Here is an 18,173-nt window from a genome sequence, read left to right as displayed (position 1 = left end):
CTATTTTTTCTTCTAAGGTACTAGCATGCTGGAACTCCATAAAAGAAACATTAATTATAAGGTCACTGGTCTTTCCTCCTGTGGCCCTAACAAAGTGAAGCATAGAAGAAAGCGGGGAGGAAGGGGCTATAAATGTCTGTTTTGTGGCAAAAGGTTCAAAGAGGCTTCATGAGTCAGCAAGTGTAGTCTAGCATTGTTACAGTCAATTGTGCCAGGTATTCTCCTGCATTAATTCATTCAGCAATGTCTTAAAATCTTTTTTCTTCCCTGCCTTCCTTGGGAGTTAATGCTGTTTAAAGGCTTTCTTTTTGCTCCCTTGACTGATTGGGACAGTTGAAGGCTTTTACTTTCCAAGGAGTACTCGTTGGTTTATATCCTCTTTTTCTTCTGCCTTTTACTTTAGTGTAAATGTGTGGTCTATTTAATGGGTTTTTTTTAAAGGTGTTCTTCTAAGTTAAAAAAATCAAAAAAGGAAACACTGATACCAGAAAACCTGTATTGAGTGTTTTGAAATTCAAGGTGTTTCTCTGCCTTAGATAATCTGTCACAGGTATGTTCTCTGCCAGTCAGTGTAGTGTTTGCTGAAGCAGAAAGTGATAACGTCCTGCTGGCTGTAGAGGAAAGATAAAATTTACTGTTTTGAGTGGCTGTGCTCAAGCCACTGGGGCTGCCCTTCCCAACCACTGATGCAGATCCTTGTGTACTGGTGCAGCTGGTGGTGGCACAGTTAGCAGGGAAGCAGAGGACAGCAAGGTGATTGATCATGTGCATAACAGGTAATAGACTTCAACAACCCATTGTCTTCACTCTCTCCCACTCTTAGAACTTCAGAGTATAACAGTCAAGATGTAACCTGATGCAAAGTGAAGAAATAGAGAAAATGACTACATGTTATGGCAGATGGATCATTTCTGCCTTGGAATGGGAGTTCTTGGGGGATGAAAAGGGTGGCCTTTGCTCTCTGGATCCCTTATGAGCAGCAAAGTTCAAACAGACTTTGCTTGAATCCTCTCTGCAGAAGCATGCAGGTGGCACAAGGCCAGTATAAATAAATTGCACCTGACTCTGTAAGTGCTTCTTTGTGTTTTTACAAAGTGGGATAATACGAACAGTCAGCATTACAAGCTGAATGGATGGTATTCCCAATATAAATGTTTCCTGACCTTATGAGTCTTCTCTGGGGAAAGATCAGGGAGAGGCGGGGCAGAAAGGGACAAGGAAAAGGTCTGTAGCTCCTGCTGGGAAGCTCAGTGGAAAGCTGATATTACTCAATCTCCAGGAAGAAAATCATTGCAGATTCTGGTTTCTTTTTGAAGAGAAAGTAGACAACCTGACACATTGATACACTCCCTTTTTTCCTAAGGGAAGTATTGTCTCTCAGTGTAGTAGTAACAGTCAATCTTTGTACAATATTGTTTCAGAAATACCTGTGTAATTTATAACTAGCTATTTTGAGCATGGTCAAGTTAGGTTCATGAAAGTCTCTTTCCTTTTGGAAGCACAAAAGCTACATTTGATGATACTGAAGAGCACTGACTGTGATTTTGTTGAACTACTCGGGCATTCCAGGGACAATCTTGTCACTTTTCCACCAATTATAGGAAGACCACAAGAGGTTAAATTGTTAGTTACGTCTGTCTCATGAGTGCATAATGTGTTGCCTGACTGTTCTTTAAAACCTGAACCTTCTGAAGCATCTCAATGTCTTCCTAATGAAGACTTCTGGGAATGCCATGCAGCTGGTTGACCTCAGTATATTCCAGATGTGGGCTTGCACTTGGCAGAGAGGGAAGTAATGTAACAGACACTATCTTATTTGATTTCATTTATGTCATGAATTCATGAACTGTTGGTCAGCTATTTTTTCCTAATGTGGAAATTATGAACTAACTAATCTCTTGCAAAGCTGTTTTTTCCACCTACTTAAATGATCCTTAAAGCAATGCATGATAAAGAGAGAGTAGTAAAAATACTCTGAGCATAGCAACTGTGATTTAGCACTGCTGTCTTTGGGTAAGTCTCCCTCACTGAGGAGGTCTCCTGAATCAAGGCTTTTCATCCTTAGGGATTAAACAGGTTTTAAAATGAGTATGTGCATCAAGTGACTGATGTACCTCCAAAGGGAAGCTAAAAAATTCAGCTTTGTCTACTGGCTCTTGTAAAGCTGCCAGTTTAATTACCACATATTAAGCGAATTCATACAACACAGATTTTCCTGGGTGTCCCTTACTGTGGAGTTAATATAGGAAAACAAAATAATTGTTGTTCAAATCGTGTCCTTAACTGCTTTTTTAAGCCATCAGCTTTCTTCTGGCCTCACAGTGCCACAGAGCATGATCTAGTAACCTCCTTTCTTTGAATTCTTAGGTTTGACCCCTTTGAGCAGAAGCCCATATTTGCACCACAGGAAATACAGGTCTGCTCTATTCAGATGGATTGTTTTTAGAAAGTGTGGAGTATCCGCATTGTGGTTTGGTTCAGCCAGGTAGCCCTCCAAGGCACACAGCTGCTGAGTTCAAAAAGTGTTGTAGAAGTTTCAAAATCCAAGCTTTTGGAGACTGGTGTTTTTGCGTCAGTTATCCCACTGAAATCTTCTGCCATGTGCCAGAAGATTTCTTATACTGACCCAGTTCTGCATTTTGTCATTCAGAGCTGGCCAATTTTTTGTTTCTGTGCTTGGATAAATCCTGTCAGGAGTGGCTCAGGGATGCCTACAGATATATCTATATATCTGTTTTGGTTTCCAAATCATAGAGGAGAATCCTCATTTCCCTGTATAGACAGCAGGCAACTGAGAAACTTCTATCACAATGGATATGTGGAAGTTAATATAACCAAGAATAGAAAAAGCTGTACTGTCTATATCTGGATTTTTTTTCCTTTCTTTTAGTAATACCTATAATCTGGTCTACTAGAGACAAATTAATCATCCAGACTTAGTCTGTGAAAACTAGCACAATACAATATATCCTGCTTTGCCATAAGAGAAGTTTGTTGTATTTTTTCTCAAATTATATCTGATACAGTCCATAGTTAGTAAGGTGTATTAGGATTATCTCTTGTGTTGGGAGTGTACAGTTGGGAGAGGCAGAGATGGGAAGCAAGGATTTTCCTGGCTGCTGACTGATAGATCTGGTTCTGTCCCAAATCTTGAGTTGGCAGAAGTAGATACTGTAGCAGGTCTAGGGATTTTATAAAAGGAGCTTTTCAGGAAAGTGTTTGTTATGTTTTGAGGGGTTGGTATTTTGGCATTTTTAAAGTTAGACCTGTGAAAGCAGCACAGAGGGGAAAAAAAAAAAAAAAACAAAAAACAAAACCACAAGGGAATGGAAATAAACTTAGAGTAACACTTGCTGCAGTCTCTCAACTGGTAGTGGTTTAGGAATGGTATTCCTCAATTTAGTGTTCCCACTGAAGCACTTCAAAACATGCACCACTCCCACGTCCCTTGCACCAGGCTGGAGAGGGGATTTGGAGGCACAAATGGTAAGAATCATGGATCAAGAAAAGAAGAATTTACTGGAAGCAGCAGTGAAATAAGAAAAACAAAGAGCAAGAGCTACAATATCAGTAACGGAGCCAGTGCTACCCGACCACTGGCTTCACACCATATTTACCTGACCAGAAGAGAGCCCTTCCTCCCACTCTCAGAAAATTTTGTGAGCTAGTACAGAATAACTTCTGGGTCCTAGCCATGCTCGCTCTTGGCTACTGCAAAAATTAACCCTGTCCTGGCTGGAATCAGGACATTGGTTAATAACAAAGGCATGCTGTAGGTGCCTCAAGTGTTATGAATAATTGCAACTTCAAGTCACCAGGTTAAACTGATAGTATTCCACACTACTGTCAGCATGTGGGATCTTTTGGAGTCCCTTTCTGAGAAGTATGAGTACATGGGAGATCTTGCAGGAAGAGAAATGAATGGATGGCTTTCTTCTTCTGGTATAAAGGGAGAGCTTGGGGTTTTTTTTCCCTTTGGTAACTGTTTTCTATGCTGGTTTTTTTTCTTTACAGGTTAGTATTGCTTGCCCTGAAAGGATGGAGCCGATCACAAAGGTGTCTCACATTCCACCAAGTCGATGGGCTCTAGTGTGTAGTTTGTGCAAACTGAAAACTGGTGCTTGCATTCAGGTATGTGCTTGTCTCATAGTGACTCTGCAGGGGTGAATTTGTCAGAAGGGCAATTTTGGTTTTGCATTTTGTTCCTCCTCTGTTCAGAGATGCTTTGCAATGGAGGCGACTGTTGGATATATTGTCTGCTTCTTCACAGCCATTTGCTATCACATTAGTTGATTAGACAGAAGAATTAGTCTGGGTTGCCGTCTTTTGAATAAGGCTGAGGTGTTTAAGAGCCAGTTCTATATGTGTCAAAGATGAACAGAAAACTTCCACTGAACACTCTGCAAACAAGAAAATACTATATTGGGTAATACCAACTTCAAAGTGATCAATATTTTTAAGAATGTGTGGGAAATTGGTTTTGGCAGGAATGGATTTTCATGTAGTTGATGTAGTTATGTCCCTTTTTTCTAGTCTGCTGCTACTGTTAGTAATTGAGGCTTTTTGTTTTACTTTGTCTGCAGTGCTCCGTGAAAAGCTGCATTACTGCCTTTCATGTCACCTGTGCCTTTGAGCATAGCTTAGAGATGAAGACTATCCTGGATGATGGGGATGAGGTGAAGTTCAAGTCGTACTGTCTAAAGCACAGCAAGAACAAACAGAATTTGCTGCCTGATGTTGAGGAGCACCCCAAGAGTGTGTCAGAGCAGAAGCAAACAGAGAGTGAAAAAACAAGCCTGCGAGCCCAAAAACTCAGAGAGCTGGAAGAAGAGTTTTACTCACTAGTAAAAGTAGAGGATGTTGCAGCAGAGCTGAGCCTTCCAAAACTTGCTGTAGACTTCATCTACAATTACTGGAAATTAAAGCGAAAAAGTAACTTTAACAAACCGTTGTTTCCTCCCAAGGAGGATGAAGAAAATGGCTTGGTGCAGCCAAAAGAAGATAGCATTCATACTCGCATGAGGATGTTCATGCATTTAAGGCAGGACCTAGAGAGGGTAAGAATTAACTTGTAAAGTTTTGAAAAACTGTTTGCAGGTGAGCAAGGTCTTTCTTTGTGGATGAAAGTGAGAATGGGGAAAGCAAAGTGTGGTGATTTAAAAAATAAAAAAAGTAAGGCCTTCAACTCCAGTCTTTTGATATGATGTACTGCCTGCTGCAGAAGCTTTCAGGAGCTGCCTCTCTCAGTCCAGTGAAAGACCCAAGGTGAAAGCAGTGCTTCCTGACTTGCTTAAAGGTTATTCCTTTATGTATTTTAAGATCCATATTTATATGCACAATGGACGTGTTTGGTAGTTGACTCTATAACTTCAGCTTCAGTTGAGTAAATGTTTAAAAAATGAAGAAATTTATTTGATCCACTGTAGTAGTAGGTAGTAATACAAATTAAATGAGAAAAAATATGTTACTTTTATTAAACAAAAAATAAGAGTAAGGCTTATTACCTCTTGGAGGCTGCCCATTAGGTTGGCCCGTTGGGTAGGGGTCACCTGCAATTTTCAAGTGCTTAGAGGTAGGTAGTGAATGTAAAAAAGGTAGTAAAATAGATGTGATGAGGAGAGGGGAAGTAAAAGCAGAAGAGAGGTAATAGTGTTGTAAGAAAAGGGGAAACAATATTGGGGAGAGAACAACACGAAAATACAGGATGATTGTTGGAGCCAGGATTTGCACTTGTTAGTGGAACTGTTGTCTTTATCATAATCAATCTCAGATCTTTTCCAGGACTGCTTTAGATATGGAAACTTTAAGAAAAAATATAAAACCCATAATATGCCTCAGATGGAGGGTTGGTACTTGAAGGTGGCTTTTTTTTTTTAATTTTTCAAGAGACCATGTAAAGCTTTTTGTTTGGTAAATGTTTGGTTTGCAGCAAATATTGTCGATATAATTTTCCTGAGTGGAGGTGATTCATAATTTGAAATGCCTGTTTCCAAGTTTATGAACATCTTGTACCACAAGATATTCTGATATATCTTGGGATAGATATAAATGTGGGAATCCTGGAATTTTGTTTCTAGGTAGAGAGATTCCAGTTTTGAACAGATGGAACTGAGTGCTGGAGAAAGTATGTTTGGCAGATACCTTTCAACCAGCTCCTATGCTGTTTCTGTGATTTGAAAGCACCTTTAGGTGTTTATCATAAAGAACTTTCAGTGTCTCTTCTTTATTGCCTTAGGTGAAAATGTTACTGTTAACTCAAACAAGTAGAATTATGTGCAACTGAATGAGAATGGTTTGAGTTGGAAGGGACCTTAAAGACTCTCTAGTTCCAACACTCCTGCCGTGGGCAGGGACACCTTCCATGAGACCAGGTTGCTCAAAGCCCCATCCACGCTTTAGGGATGGGGTCTCCACAACTTCTCTGGGCAACCTGTTGCAGTGTCTCACTTTAACAATGTCTTCCTTATGCCCAATGTAAACTTACCCTCCTTCAGTTCAAAAACATTACCTCTTTTTCTGTCACTGCAGGCTCTGGTATCTCTTTCTCATCATCCCTTTTCATATAAGGAAAAACTGCAGTGAGAGCTCTCCAGAGCCTTCTCTTTTCCAGGCTGAACATTTTTTATTAAAGTACATCCAGTAATATTCACAAGAACTTTACCAAGGGATTTTGCATGTAATGTTGTTGATACACTTTTTAAGCTATGTCTGGATTTATTTTCTTATTGCCTTTTATATCTCCTGTTATTTCTCCGTAGGTAAGAAATCTCTGCTACATGGTAAGTAGGAGAGAGAAACTGAAGTTGTCCCACAGTAAAGTCCATGAACAGGTCTTCAACTTGCATGTCCAACTCATTAATCAGGAAATTGCTGCAGGTAATCATTAAATATAAAATATTTATGAATCATGTCTGTATTTAAACTAAAGCAGTGTATTCTCTTTATGTTCCTGGTTAGTGCTTTAACATGTAAAATTGCCTTTAAGAATTTTCTTCAAGTCATATAATCAATCAAAGTAGCAACACAGAGAGGACTCTATAATTGCATAAAATACTTACTTGAATATTTCTTTATTTTATGGCTGTTTCTGGTATATGCCTATTGCTTATCACTGTGGCATCCAGACAGCGGAAATGAACTGGTGCTGAGCTCTAGGTTTTTGTGCTGTTTTGGCTGCTGCACTGTGTGGCACTGGTTCCCCACAGCAAGCTCTACCCTGCTGGTTGGTTCTCCAGCTGGGAAGGCTTTTTTGCTTGCTGTCACCAATTGGTTCCTTTAGGCAAGAGAAAGAGTGACTGATGGGAATTGCTGCTTTTCTCATGTGCCTTGTGCATGTCATGAGCAGCGCAGATTTCTTAGCTTGCCATCTGCATTTGCTCTCCTTCCTTCAAAAAGAGTTTAAGTACTCTGGGTATTAATAGGGACTAGTAAATGTTTGGGAATGCTGAGGTGCCAAACCCCACTCTGCCCTTTGCATTTACAGCAACTTTTTAAAATAAAGAACACAGCATTTGGAAAGAGGAAGAGCCTATGCATACCAGTGTAGTTACTGGGATTTTTTTTAATAGGAAAGGCAGCTATTTTTTTGTGTGAAATTAAGATCTCTCTGATCTTTCAAGATACATACTTGACCAGTGAAGTGTTAGTGCTTTTTTATTTTGACCCTGAAACATGGATAGGTTTTGTTAGTAAGGTGGTTTTTTTTTTTTAACTGTTTTAGATCAGACTAGTACTTCATGGAAGCAGTGGCACTCTGAAGCTTCTTGCTTTTGTGTAAATGCATTTTATTAGAAATGTCTACTAAGTTTATTTAATGTCTTTACAAATTCAAATGGTTTTTTAATACTTATAATAATTGCTTGATACTTGCAATGGGTGCTGTATACATGTATTACCATGAACAACCTGTATGTTGAGGTAAAAAGACTTTTAAAGCTTAGAGAATTTTATAGTACAAAGCAGAGAGTTGAATTAAGTCCAAATTGAAACTCAGTTTGAAGCATTGTTTTTTCTTCATCCAAAATGGAATATGAACCTTTTTTACAGCTTTGCTGGAACAACTTCAGTCGTATCTCAAAACTGGTTCAATTCACTGACTTAAAGCCCTGTAGAAAGGGCACATTGTTGTTTTTAATGGAAATATTTAAATGCTTACCTAAATTCCAAAGTAGTGGATAATTTGGAACACTTAGGTTATCCCAACTTCTCCTTAGTGTCCTGAAGTAATTTCACACTAGTTATTTGCAAATGCTTCTTACTGTTGCATGACTGTATAATGGACTATAAAACTTGTTATGGGTGACAAAAGAAAATAATGCTTTTTAAAAAAACCTTTTTTCTTTTTCTTCTGCTTCCTTACCTCTTTCTCCTGTAGGCCATACCCTGACAAGTGCACTAGAGAACACACTGTTCTACCCACCTCCCAGGATCACCCTGAAGTTAAAAATGCCCAAATCAGCACTGGGAGACTGCAAAAATAACTCGCTGAAGCCTGGCAACAGACCGCTTTCTCCTGACAACAACAGCACTGTTTACAGCAAACGGAGTGTGCCAATGTCAAAGGAATCGTTTGAAATTAAATCAAAATCTTACGCCAGGTACCAGCACGACAGCAGAAGTAATGGGTTGCTGGCAGGGATCGGCAAGCCTCGGAGCGAGGCAAAGGATCCTGGCCCCACACAGCTGATGGAGTTTCACCGGAGCCAGCCTTCCGGGAAGCCTTTAGCGCTCCAGGCTGCTTTGCATGGACAGTCTTCCATTGGGAATGGGCGGGTGCAGCAGGAGAACTCCAGGCTGGTGTCCAAATCCAATGGTCTGATGGGCAGGGCTGGAGATGTGAGTCAGAGAGACAGCTCCAGCCAGACATCCTATGAACAGGAGTCTGTGCTCACGGCTCACTTGGCCAGCCAGAGTGGATTCCGAAAATCCACCATAGAACATTTCAGCCGGTCCTTTAAAGAGGCTACCAACAGTCTGGTGAGGACCACGGAAGATCTGCGGTGCTGTGAAAAGCCAACAAGAAGACTTGCAACAAAAGATCGCTTGTGGAGCAAACAGACACTTGAAGGTGCTCCATACCAGGACAACGATGGGTACTGTCCTGACTTAGAGCTTAGTGACTCTGAAGCAGAAAGTGATGAAAACAAAGAGCAAGTGAGGTTAAGACGAAGTAGCTCAGAGAGAGAAAGCCCAAGTAAGGACTTTGGAAGAGACTGTCACAATAGAAACAAAAAGAATATGATATCTCACAGTTCGGTACAAAGGTGATTAGAAGCCCCCACGGGGTAATTCAGCCTTTATGTATTCCAGTGTACCAGTGCAAAGCTCAGCATCAAAAGGTTCCAGAAAATAGTCTAGGACCTATTTAGGAAGAGCTGCAGTAGGGGATGGGGGAGGGGAGAGAAATCAGAGTAGTTTTGTTCAACTGTGAATTGGTTTGCAGTCTTTGCAAGGTTAGCTCAGTTATCCACAAAGTCAAGTGGAAATTGTGTGTTTTATGAAAGGGTAACATCTGGGAGAGTACAAAGCAGTTAATCATGCAAAAATTCAGGAAACCGCTTCCCCTTTGCCAGCTTAAGTGCAAGGCACCATGTTCATGTGGAGGCAGTCTCTGGTGGTGGACAGGTTTTGAAAAAGTCCTTGAATTGCTCTAACGTGTAGCAAAAGACTGCAAACGGAGACACTGAAACTGTGTTGTTACGGCACCTGCAGTATGGCTTTGATCCAGCAATGCACTTGTGGATGTGTTAGGAAGTTAAGCACGTGAAAAGTCCTGCTGGTTTCCCCCGGGAACATTTGTGCTCAGAAATCCGAGCACATGCCAGTGTGCTCTGCTGGATAAGGCCCAAAGTGACTACTAACTGATGATCCCCTTCTGCAGGAGGCTTTGAACTGCAGTGGCGTTTGCAGGCTCCCTGCGGAGGGCGGAAGCAGGCATTGCTGGCGCTGCCAAACTCGCTGACCTCTAGACGTGCCCCCATTCCCTGCTTTTGCTGAAGGTCGTGTTTCTCTTCACAATAATTCGCTTATTTTGTAAATATACGACTTCTAGTACTTCAGTTTTTTTAATCTCTGTACATAGATGCTTGTTGTGGGATGCACTTGTAAATATTTTACCCAGCTAACAAGTACAGATGGCTAATTTTGTGGATAGTGTTTACAAAAGTAGATATACTACTTCAAAGAAAAATGCTATTTGACACTTACATTTAGGCAATCACCGGTGATGCCAGGTTCCTCTTGAAACAGATTTCATATCCAGAGGTGTTTTTACCTGGTATTTTTGAAGTCAGCTGAATTATTTTTTTCAGGTGCAAATTTTCAACCCTAGTTGCCTGAACACAGGCATAGGAGTCTTGGGGCATCTAGGTCTGTAAAATTTTAGCCAGTCATCATTTAGAGTATGATGGTTTAATTTAAAATGATTTTTTTAATTGCTGAAAATCTACTATTTTATTACGCTGCTTTTGAACCTCTGGATTAGTTGCTGTTTCCCAGTCTAACACATTTTTTGTACGTCCTTTAAAATCAGTAGTTGTTAAATAGTGATTAAATTTCAGGCAGCACTGACTGAGGAGTAGAGAAAGGAATTAATTCCTTTCTGTTTGTTTCAAAGACAGGGGATTTTTATTTGAATGAAAACTAACTTCTTAATTTACAGATGGTGTTGTGTTAATCAACAAGGCTACTGCACTACTTTTGTCTGAAATGCTGTACATTTCATAAACATGCAACATCCTCTGTCCCCACATCACTGGCTGGAACAATCCATAGGTTGTGTAGGGCACGTTGTACAGCTCTGTTGATGGTTCAGTTTTGTCTACAAACAAAAAAGGTGTTCCCCACACAGCATGAAGATGACTATGCAGGATCTGAACAGCAACTCAGTTTTGCTTCATAGTTTTAATTTATTGCTTTTAGGTTGGGAAATGGCAACGACACTTTCAGATTTGTTTTAAACTTTGAAATCTCCCTAGTTGCAATAGGACTAGCAGGTCAGGGGCTGAAGGACTCTTCAGTGTGAAATAATATAAAAAAAATTATACTTGGCCAATCTGCTCTGTTTGCTTCATGCATATTATTTTTTTTTTTTTTTACTTCTTGATTTTATGTATATTTGTGTAATTGATCTTTCTAGAGCTGTATCTTCAAAATTATTTCTTTTGGTGTAAATATGCAATAGCCATTTAGGTTTCCACATATTTTATTTTTATGGGAAATGCTTTGTGTTCTAAGCCATGGGTCATTCAGAATAAGTAAACAAATGTCTGTTCATTTGTATTCTGGTTCTGATTCTCTTAGTTCTCCTTCAATATTTATTAGTAATCCTCTCTCACTGGCCATTAAATTTTATGAAGTTTTTATTGGGAACACTTATCTGGGAGGTCAGCAAAGTGTTCATGTTATTTTGTGGCTGGAAGCATATGACAGAAGAGAGGGAAAATGGTGCTTCAGCAAAACTCAGCGTTTCTGCTCTTCTAGGGTTATCAATTCAGTTGTTTCCAGTCTGGCAATGGTTTTACTAATTTTTACATTATTTTAATAGACATATGAAGGAGCCCTTGGTTATGTAGTTCTCAAGTATTGTCCCTAAAGTGCATTTGCTAGTTTTTATTGTGCGTTCGGTGGCTAACTGTTTGAAGTATTACCTCTTAACCTTATTTGTCAATTTTTGGTTGTGTTTTTGCATTTTGTTTTATATATATAAATATATATATATTCAATTTTCCAAGATGGACTCGGTCTTTTTCAGATGTCCCCTTTTTACAAGTACTTTTTCATTAAATTATGAAACTGCTAACAATATTTTAATTTGTTGTGATTTATTCAGACCCTCTGTATCTGGCAGGTTGTAAAACTCATGAGTACTGTGTCTATCAGGAGTACATTATTTCTGCAGATTTAGCAATACTTTAACAAGTTAAGTATCCAGGAAAACCCTTCCCCTTCAGCCTCCCAAAAAAGAGTCGCTGAGCACTAATTTGCTGTGTATAGCAAATAGTGCAAGCCTGGCTTTTATTTCTGCCTAGCTGAGCAAGTGTAACAGACCATTTGCTGCCCTGGCCTCCCTTTTCAATGTATTTGCTTATGCTGTAGTATGGCTGGTTTTCCCTGGTCGGACAAAGTTAGAGAGGAACAGCTGTAGCCAGGCCTTCTGTTTGATCCCTCTTCTTGTACCCTGCAGGCGTGCGCAGCTGAACGCACCAGTCTGCGTGCAGAGGACAGTGGGGCCAGCAGGTTCCTGGGTGATGTCGGCTTCATGTCGCTTTTACCCGACCTTCTGCTGTAGTTCCCCATGCTCCCACAGGCTGGTGCTGTCAGGTACCTTGCTGGCACAGAGGAGCTCCTCCCTAGGCTAGAGCAGGGAAGAAGGGAAAATGAGAAGGTGGAGGGAGAGGTGCTGGGCTAGCTGCACACCTGATCCCTTAGCATCCCTCTTGCTATGACTTGCTCTGCATCTGGCAGCCTTCAAGAAGGATGGGATTTGCCATGTGGGTGTTGCAGGCAGCAGTGACCCTCCTGCCTGCGATGGCTCTGGCAGCAGCAGAGTGAATCAGAGCTGAGCAGCCAACAACACGCTTGTGGACTGGCTTAAGGACTGGAGTGACTGAGATGTGGCCCCAGGCAGGCTGGAGCTTCACCTAGAGAAATCTTGGGTGAAATGGAGCCCAAACCCCTCAGCTGAAAAGCAAAGAGGAGGTAAAAAAGGGGGAAAGGCAGTAAAGGTGCAGACCTAAGGGAAGAAAAACCAGCTCTAGGAAGAAGCAGTAACTGTTGGACTGTCAGTTGTTTTTCAGGACCAGGATTTCTTCTTCCCTAAAGGCATCTTGCAACACATACCAGCAACAGACTTCCTTGTTGTGACTTGCTGATTGGTGGCTTCTAATTCCCTCTCCACATACAGTCTGCTTTGGCTGGGATGTGGGAAAGACAGAGCCAAGGAAGGAGATTGGTGTCCCCATTAATTTGGAAACAGCTACTATTGGCTTGTAGAGTCTTTTCAAATAACTAAGTGTGCTTACCTGATGATAACATGGGCCAAGGACTAAAGGGGCTGCACAGTGGTTCTGAGCACCATCATTTCTGCATTTGTGTTTCTGCCCTAAAAAAATGTTTCTCATGTATAACTTGTGTATATCACTTGTGGAATGTTTTCTTTGCACCATGATTTGTACCAAAGGATTGAAGGAGAAATTACAAATGTTTGGCTATTAAATGTAAGCCTGAAACATTCCCTTGATTTTGCTGTGGTCGCTCTGGTGACCTGGCCTGGATGTACAGGCTGTACTGCAGACTCATGGTGTGGATCTGACACCTGGGTGGGAACCAAAGCCTGCCTCTGTGAGCTACGAAGATAATCCAGCAAAATCACTCATTCTGATCTTGGGAATTTGGATGATCCCAGTACTTGTAAAGGTTTAGCACTGCAGGGAATTGACACATCTATTACATCTATTAAGAAAATATGCTTTTGAAGCTAATTAAAGAACAAAAGCTGCTTGCACAACCAGGGAGCTTGGCATGCAAGGGAAAAATACCCGGGAAGGGCAGAGATGGAAAACAATGGAGTGCCTCAATGCTGCTTCCTTAGGAAGAAGTGAAGACACACAGACTTCTGGGCTCTGATTTCATGAGAGATGCCTTGGTACTGCTGCTTCTGAACCTTCCTTTTATACCAGCTTCATGGCTGAACACTTTTGCCACTCCTGAGGTGAAACTCTGCGGCATGTCCCTCTTGCAGAGATGATTCTGGGATAACTGCTGTCAGGCTCTGCTCCTAACCAAGTGAGAGCATCTAGTGGGACGCAACAGGTGGATTAAAGTGACTGCAAGCACAGACTTCCAAAAGGAAATGTTACATAGCAGTTGGGTAAGTTGTTTGAAAATAGCGGATGTGCATGACTATTTCTGTTCCTGGACTTCACCTCTCTGCAGAGAACTTGGATAAATTTGTGTGACCACATGGTTGTAGGAGAAGCAGCCCCGCATGTTTGCTCATTAATTTCCCTCCCTCTGTGTATGCAGATTCCAGATAATATTTATTTTTTCAGTAGGCTTCTTTTGTCTGGGACAACCTCCTGGATCCACCTTGCCCTGCCCTTTCTCTGGGATTCTTCTTTTGTTTCAGGTTAGGCAAACCCTTCCTGCCTTCCACTTCTTTTTCAGCAGACTTGGAGCTGGGTATCTGCCTCACCTTGGCTGCTTTATCTGATATACATTGTTTTAAATTCCATAATGACACCTTCATGGTTTCTTTTGGCTTAAACATCCTGAAGATATTTTTTTCTGGTCTCTGTTGTTTTTCCTTAGGTGCTGCCCCACCCACCATATCCGGAGGAAAGAGCACTGGGGAGCAGGACACAAATTGTATTTTGACAGTTCCATAGCAGTTCCAGAGTTGTTCTGCTCATGAAATTGGTGGGCCAGTGTCCTGAGGAAGAATTTAAAACTTAACAGCAGCATCATGAAATCTCCTGGTCATATGAGACCTCTTGACAGTCTTCAAGAGTAGTACCTATAAAAAGAAAAGGTGTTATATGCCGTTTGGGAAAATGCTTCTGGTTATACCTTGGGAGGAGCGCAGGCCCTGGTGAGGGAATGAGTCATCTGAAGGGGAAAACCACCTCTGAACTAGCCCACCCACTTCACCTGAAATTGCTGTGTCTGCTTGCATTCCTTTGTAGTTCCTTATCTCAGAAGGGTAGTGCTGAGTTGTTTGGGAACCCCTGTAACTGGCATTTTAGGCTCCATTTGCATCTGGTTGAATGGAATCTGAGCAAAGCGCTTCCCCTCCTTAAAACTGGCTCAGCTATTGTTGTGTTGTCCCCTCTAAAATGAAGTAGGGCATTGTTTCATCCTTTTCCTGATTAATCATTATGCAACAAGCCAGACATCTCTCCTGGTTAAAGGAAGCACAGAGGCTGAAAAGCTGAATGAGTGAGGTGATGCAGATACTTGTAAGTTGTAGTTTACACACATTACAAATGGCTGGTACATAAACCAAACTCCTCAAATTGTCTAGTTGAACATCTTAAATTGAAGCTCTGTGAAGTCACCCTAAATCTGCAGTTAATTTAAAATTTAATTTTGATTTGGCCAGAAGAAGGATTTGTATGCCTGTAAGCTGCAAACACTGAAAGCACTGTTGCTGGATCAGTTATTTAAATGAAAGATGCTGCCTTTGCCTGAAGTCTCTGTTGCATTGCCTCTGTTGTGACTATAATTTTGCAGCTGCTGTAGCACATATCAATGCTCTTTTTTTTATCCTGAGGCAAGCAAAATGCAAATCAAGGTCACATGGGGTACAAAGACCAGAAAAGTAAGGCATTAATGAAAAATGTCTTGGCTGTGCTCCACTGAAGAATGCTTTCTGAAGCACCCTGTTGCCCAGCTGCTCCCAGTACAGAGCGGACTTCTGGAGAGGCACAGGCTGGGAACTCGGGATTTGTGAGGCAGCTTCAGGCAGCAGAAACCTGAAATTGTTGGTGTTCCCATGACAAGGAAGTTGGAGGTGTATGTGTGACAGTGTGAGGGTGTTTTCATGAAGCACTGGGAGACTGGCTGCAGTGGGAAGGGTCGCACATTTGTTTAAGCATTGTATTCTTAAGTGAGAGATGTTTTTTTCATGAGCCTGTGGCCTGTACAGGAGGAATTGTGCTGAAAGAAAACTGTGTAATAAACTGTAGTAAGTAAAGGGTAACATTGTAATTTTTGTGAAAACTAGTTTTTAATGCTAAATATTTCAATATTACTTCATGATGATCTGGTGCAATCTCTTGTAGAAAAGATTCCCTGTCTGAGATTCTTAATCCATTCTGCATTAACTTGTGTGACAGTGGTGTTAGACAAATTAGTCAATGGGCACAAATCTGCTGGTGCCACCTTCTCCCAAGCAGACATTTTGCAAACAGGAAAAGGGAATACTTTGGCAAATGTTTTACTATGTTTAAATACGAAACTGTAATCATCCAGACTGGTAAACAATTGAAACTTTTCAGCAGTTTGATCTCTCTTGGAGTTACTTGTTGCTTGCTAAAAAATAAAATTTGATCTGGATACACAAGCCAATTCCAAGAACTATACTTGGCTGCAAAAAGTGCATGGCAGTGCCAACTCTTCCTTTCCAGTGAACTGATGGCAGTGACCGATTTCATGTTTCTACCTCTGCTCTTGCTCAGCGTTTTTTGCTTGTCCCTCCCATCTGTGTACCCCCAAATACAATATTGTCTGCTAGTGGAGAATTGCCACATGCCCACTCTAGTTGCCCTAATCGATTTAACATGCTTGCAGTGAGGTAGTAGCTCTTTGGGTTCCAAAGCCTTTGGCACAGTCCTCGCTCTCAGCTGTACCTTGCCCATCTGCTGAGGTGCCTGACAGACTCGGAGGCAGCTCTTGGGATACAGATACACAGCATTTGCACATCCACTATGGATAAGGCCTAGAGCTCTCCCACCTTCAAGAAGGAAGGAGGACTCACAGTAGTAAGGAAGGAAAAAAGACAAGGATTGCTCTGAAGATGACGAAGCAGCAGGATCAAGCTCATACAAGAAGACAAGAACAACTGCAACTTTCCAGGAATGAGCATTAGTAAAACCCAGTCTCAATAGCACCTGAAATAGTCCAGCATCTCTTCTTGCCTACCGTCGTTGAGGGTGGGGGGATTTTTCCAGCTCTATGGTGCTCTGGGTTGTTCTCCAGAGCTGCTGAGCATTTCCTGACTGGCAAGAAGGGTAGTGGCTTCTGGCAGGCTGGGGAACCTGCAGGCTGGGGGAGGGCTGTGACTTTACCATACAAGGCATCCCAGATCACAGATCCCTCTTTGTGTTCTTCATGGTTGTAGATAAGTAAGAATTCCACTTCCCTGCTCCCTCCTGCCATATGCTAAGCTACCAGCATGTCCCGTGGAAGCCACAGAGGTGCTGTTAGCTCCCTATCAGTCAGATTTGGCCACACAGTAGGCTCTGTGGCTGCAGTGCAACAGTGGGAAATTCCCAGTGGGTAGGCACGAGGCAATACAATCTTTGGCAGCCATCTCTTCCGTGCTCTTCTCTCCCACAGTGGACTTGTACTGGCAGAAGACTTCATCTCATGCTCTTTGTGAAGGCACCCCACCATGGATTCCTCCCTGCTCTACCTTTCAACAAACTTGGATTAGCCATTACAGAGAAGACAAAGCAGTGGTCCTGTCCCATGTAATTAGAGATCCAAGCTCCAAATACATGGCACAGAGTTTGTGTTGTAACCCAGTGCTTACAGAAGCTGTTAATTTTCTCCTGAGGTGTGTGCCAGCACACAGTTTGTTTTGATGCCTCCAAACCATGCTGGCAAATGCTTAAGTCGGCAAGGAACAGAGACTGCTGAGGTGGGTTGAGGGTGTATCTCCTGTTGCTGCTGGATTCAGTGAGCTCTTGCATTGTATCCCAAAGGCCTTGTAATGTGCAAAAAGAATCGGAGAGCAGTAGATGTGGCTAAGCTTTGTAAGAAGCAATAATTGTTCTTCATTGTACTTAATAAACTCTTTGGTTCTTTGCATTTTTTAAAAATTTTTTATTTCTGAATCTTCTTTCCATGTTGTGAAGTGTATGGAAAAAAGGAGAGATGTAGCACTTTTTTTTCTGAATCTCTGTGTTGGTTGTTGCTAATAATTTGTTTGCCTTAGGTCTGAGATGAAATCCTGTTATTTGTTGTACATGCAGCAGTAGGACAGAAAAAGAAATTAATTCAATGCTAAGCACTGAAGGAATACCGTGGAAGCCTATAAAACAGAAGTTTAACTGCTCAGATAAAGTGACAATAAGTTAATGAATATCACATCAGTACTCCGTCAGAACAAGCTACATGAAACACACGTTGGTAAGGTCATGTAGCCCGTGAACTTTCCAAAGATACCACTAATAGAAATAAGTGTGACCAAGTGAAGCAGGGCTGTGACCACCTGCTTTATGAATAAAGGCAACCAAATACTAATATTCAACCAGAGATAATTGCCAACAGGAGCGTGTATGATAAGGAACAGATAAAATCTCTAGGAGGAGCTCCTAAAAGCCCCTGCTGGATGCTGTGTGATCACTGGTGTGCAGTGCCCCTTGAATAATGGGGCTGCTACATTAGCTAGCGGGAAACCAGAGTCTGGATGGCGAAGAGGCAAAAGCTTTGGAGCAGCTGAGTTAATT

General features: G+C 41.5%; 1 protein-coding gene across 12 annotated transcripts in view; it reads left to right on the top strand.

The window, feature by feature from the left end:
- JADE3 (jade family PHD finger 3) overlaps nucleotides 1–11,805 on the top strand; it is a 64,002-nt gene extending 52,197 nt beyond the window's left edge. For all 12 annotated transcript variants that reach the window (XM_021546707.4, XM_021546699.4, XM_021546700.3 and 9 more), the window contains 4 exons: nucleotides 4,015–4,131; nucleotides 4,584–5,057; nucleotides 6,759–6,876; nucleotides 8,375–11,805. In XM_021546707.4, the coding sequence (XP_021402382.1) occupies nucleotides 4,015–4,131; nucleotides 4,584–5,057; nucleotides 6,759–6,876; nucleotides 8,375–9,267 (1,602 nt within the window). In that variant the 3' untranslated portion in view covers nucleotides 9,268–11,805. The remainder of the gene's footprint in view (nucleotides 1–4,014; nucleotides 4,132–4,583; nucleotides 5,058–6,758; nucleotides 6,877–8,374) is intronic.
- Nucleotides 11,806–18,173: the final 6,368 nt, after the last annotated feature.

This window comes from Lonchura striata, chromosome 1 (genome assembly GCF_050655825.1).
Source record: "Lonchura striata isolate lonStrDom1 chromosome 1, ASM5065582v1, whole genome shotgun sequence".
Lineage (NCBI taxonomy): Eukaryota > Metazoa > Chordata > Aves > Passeriformes > Estrildidae > Lonchura > Lonchura striata.
This window is presented reverse-complemented; position numbering and strand designations above follow the sequence as displayed.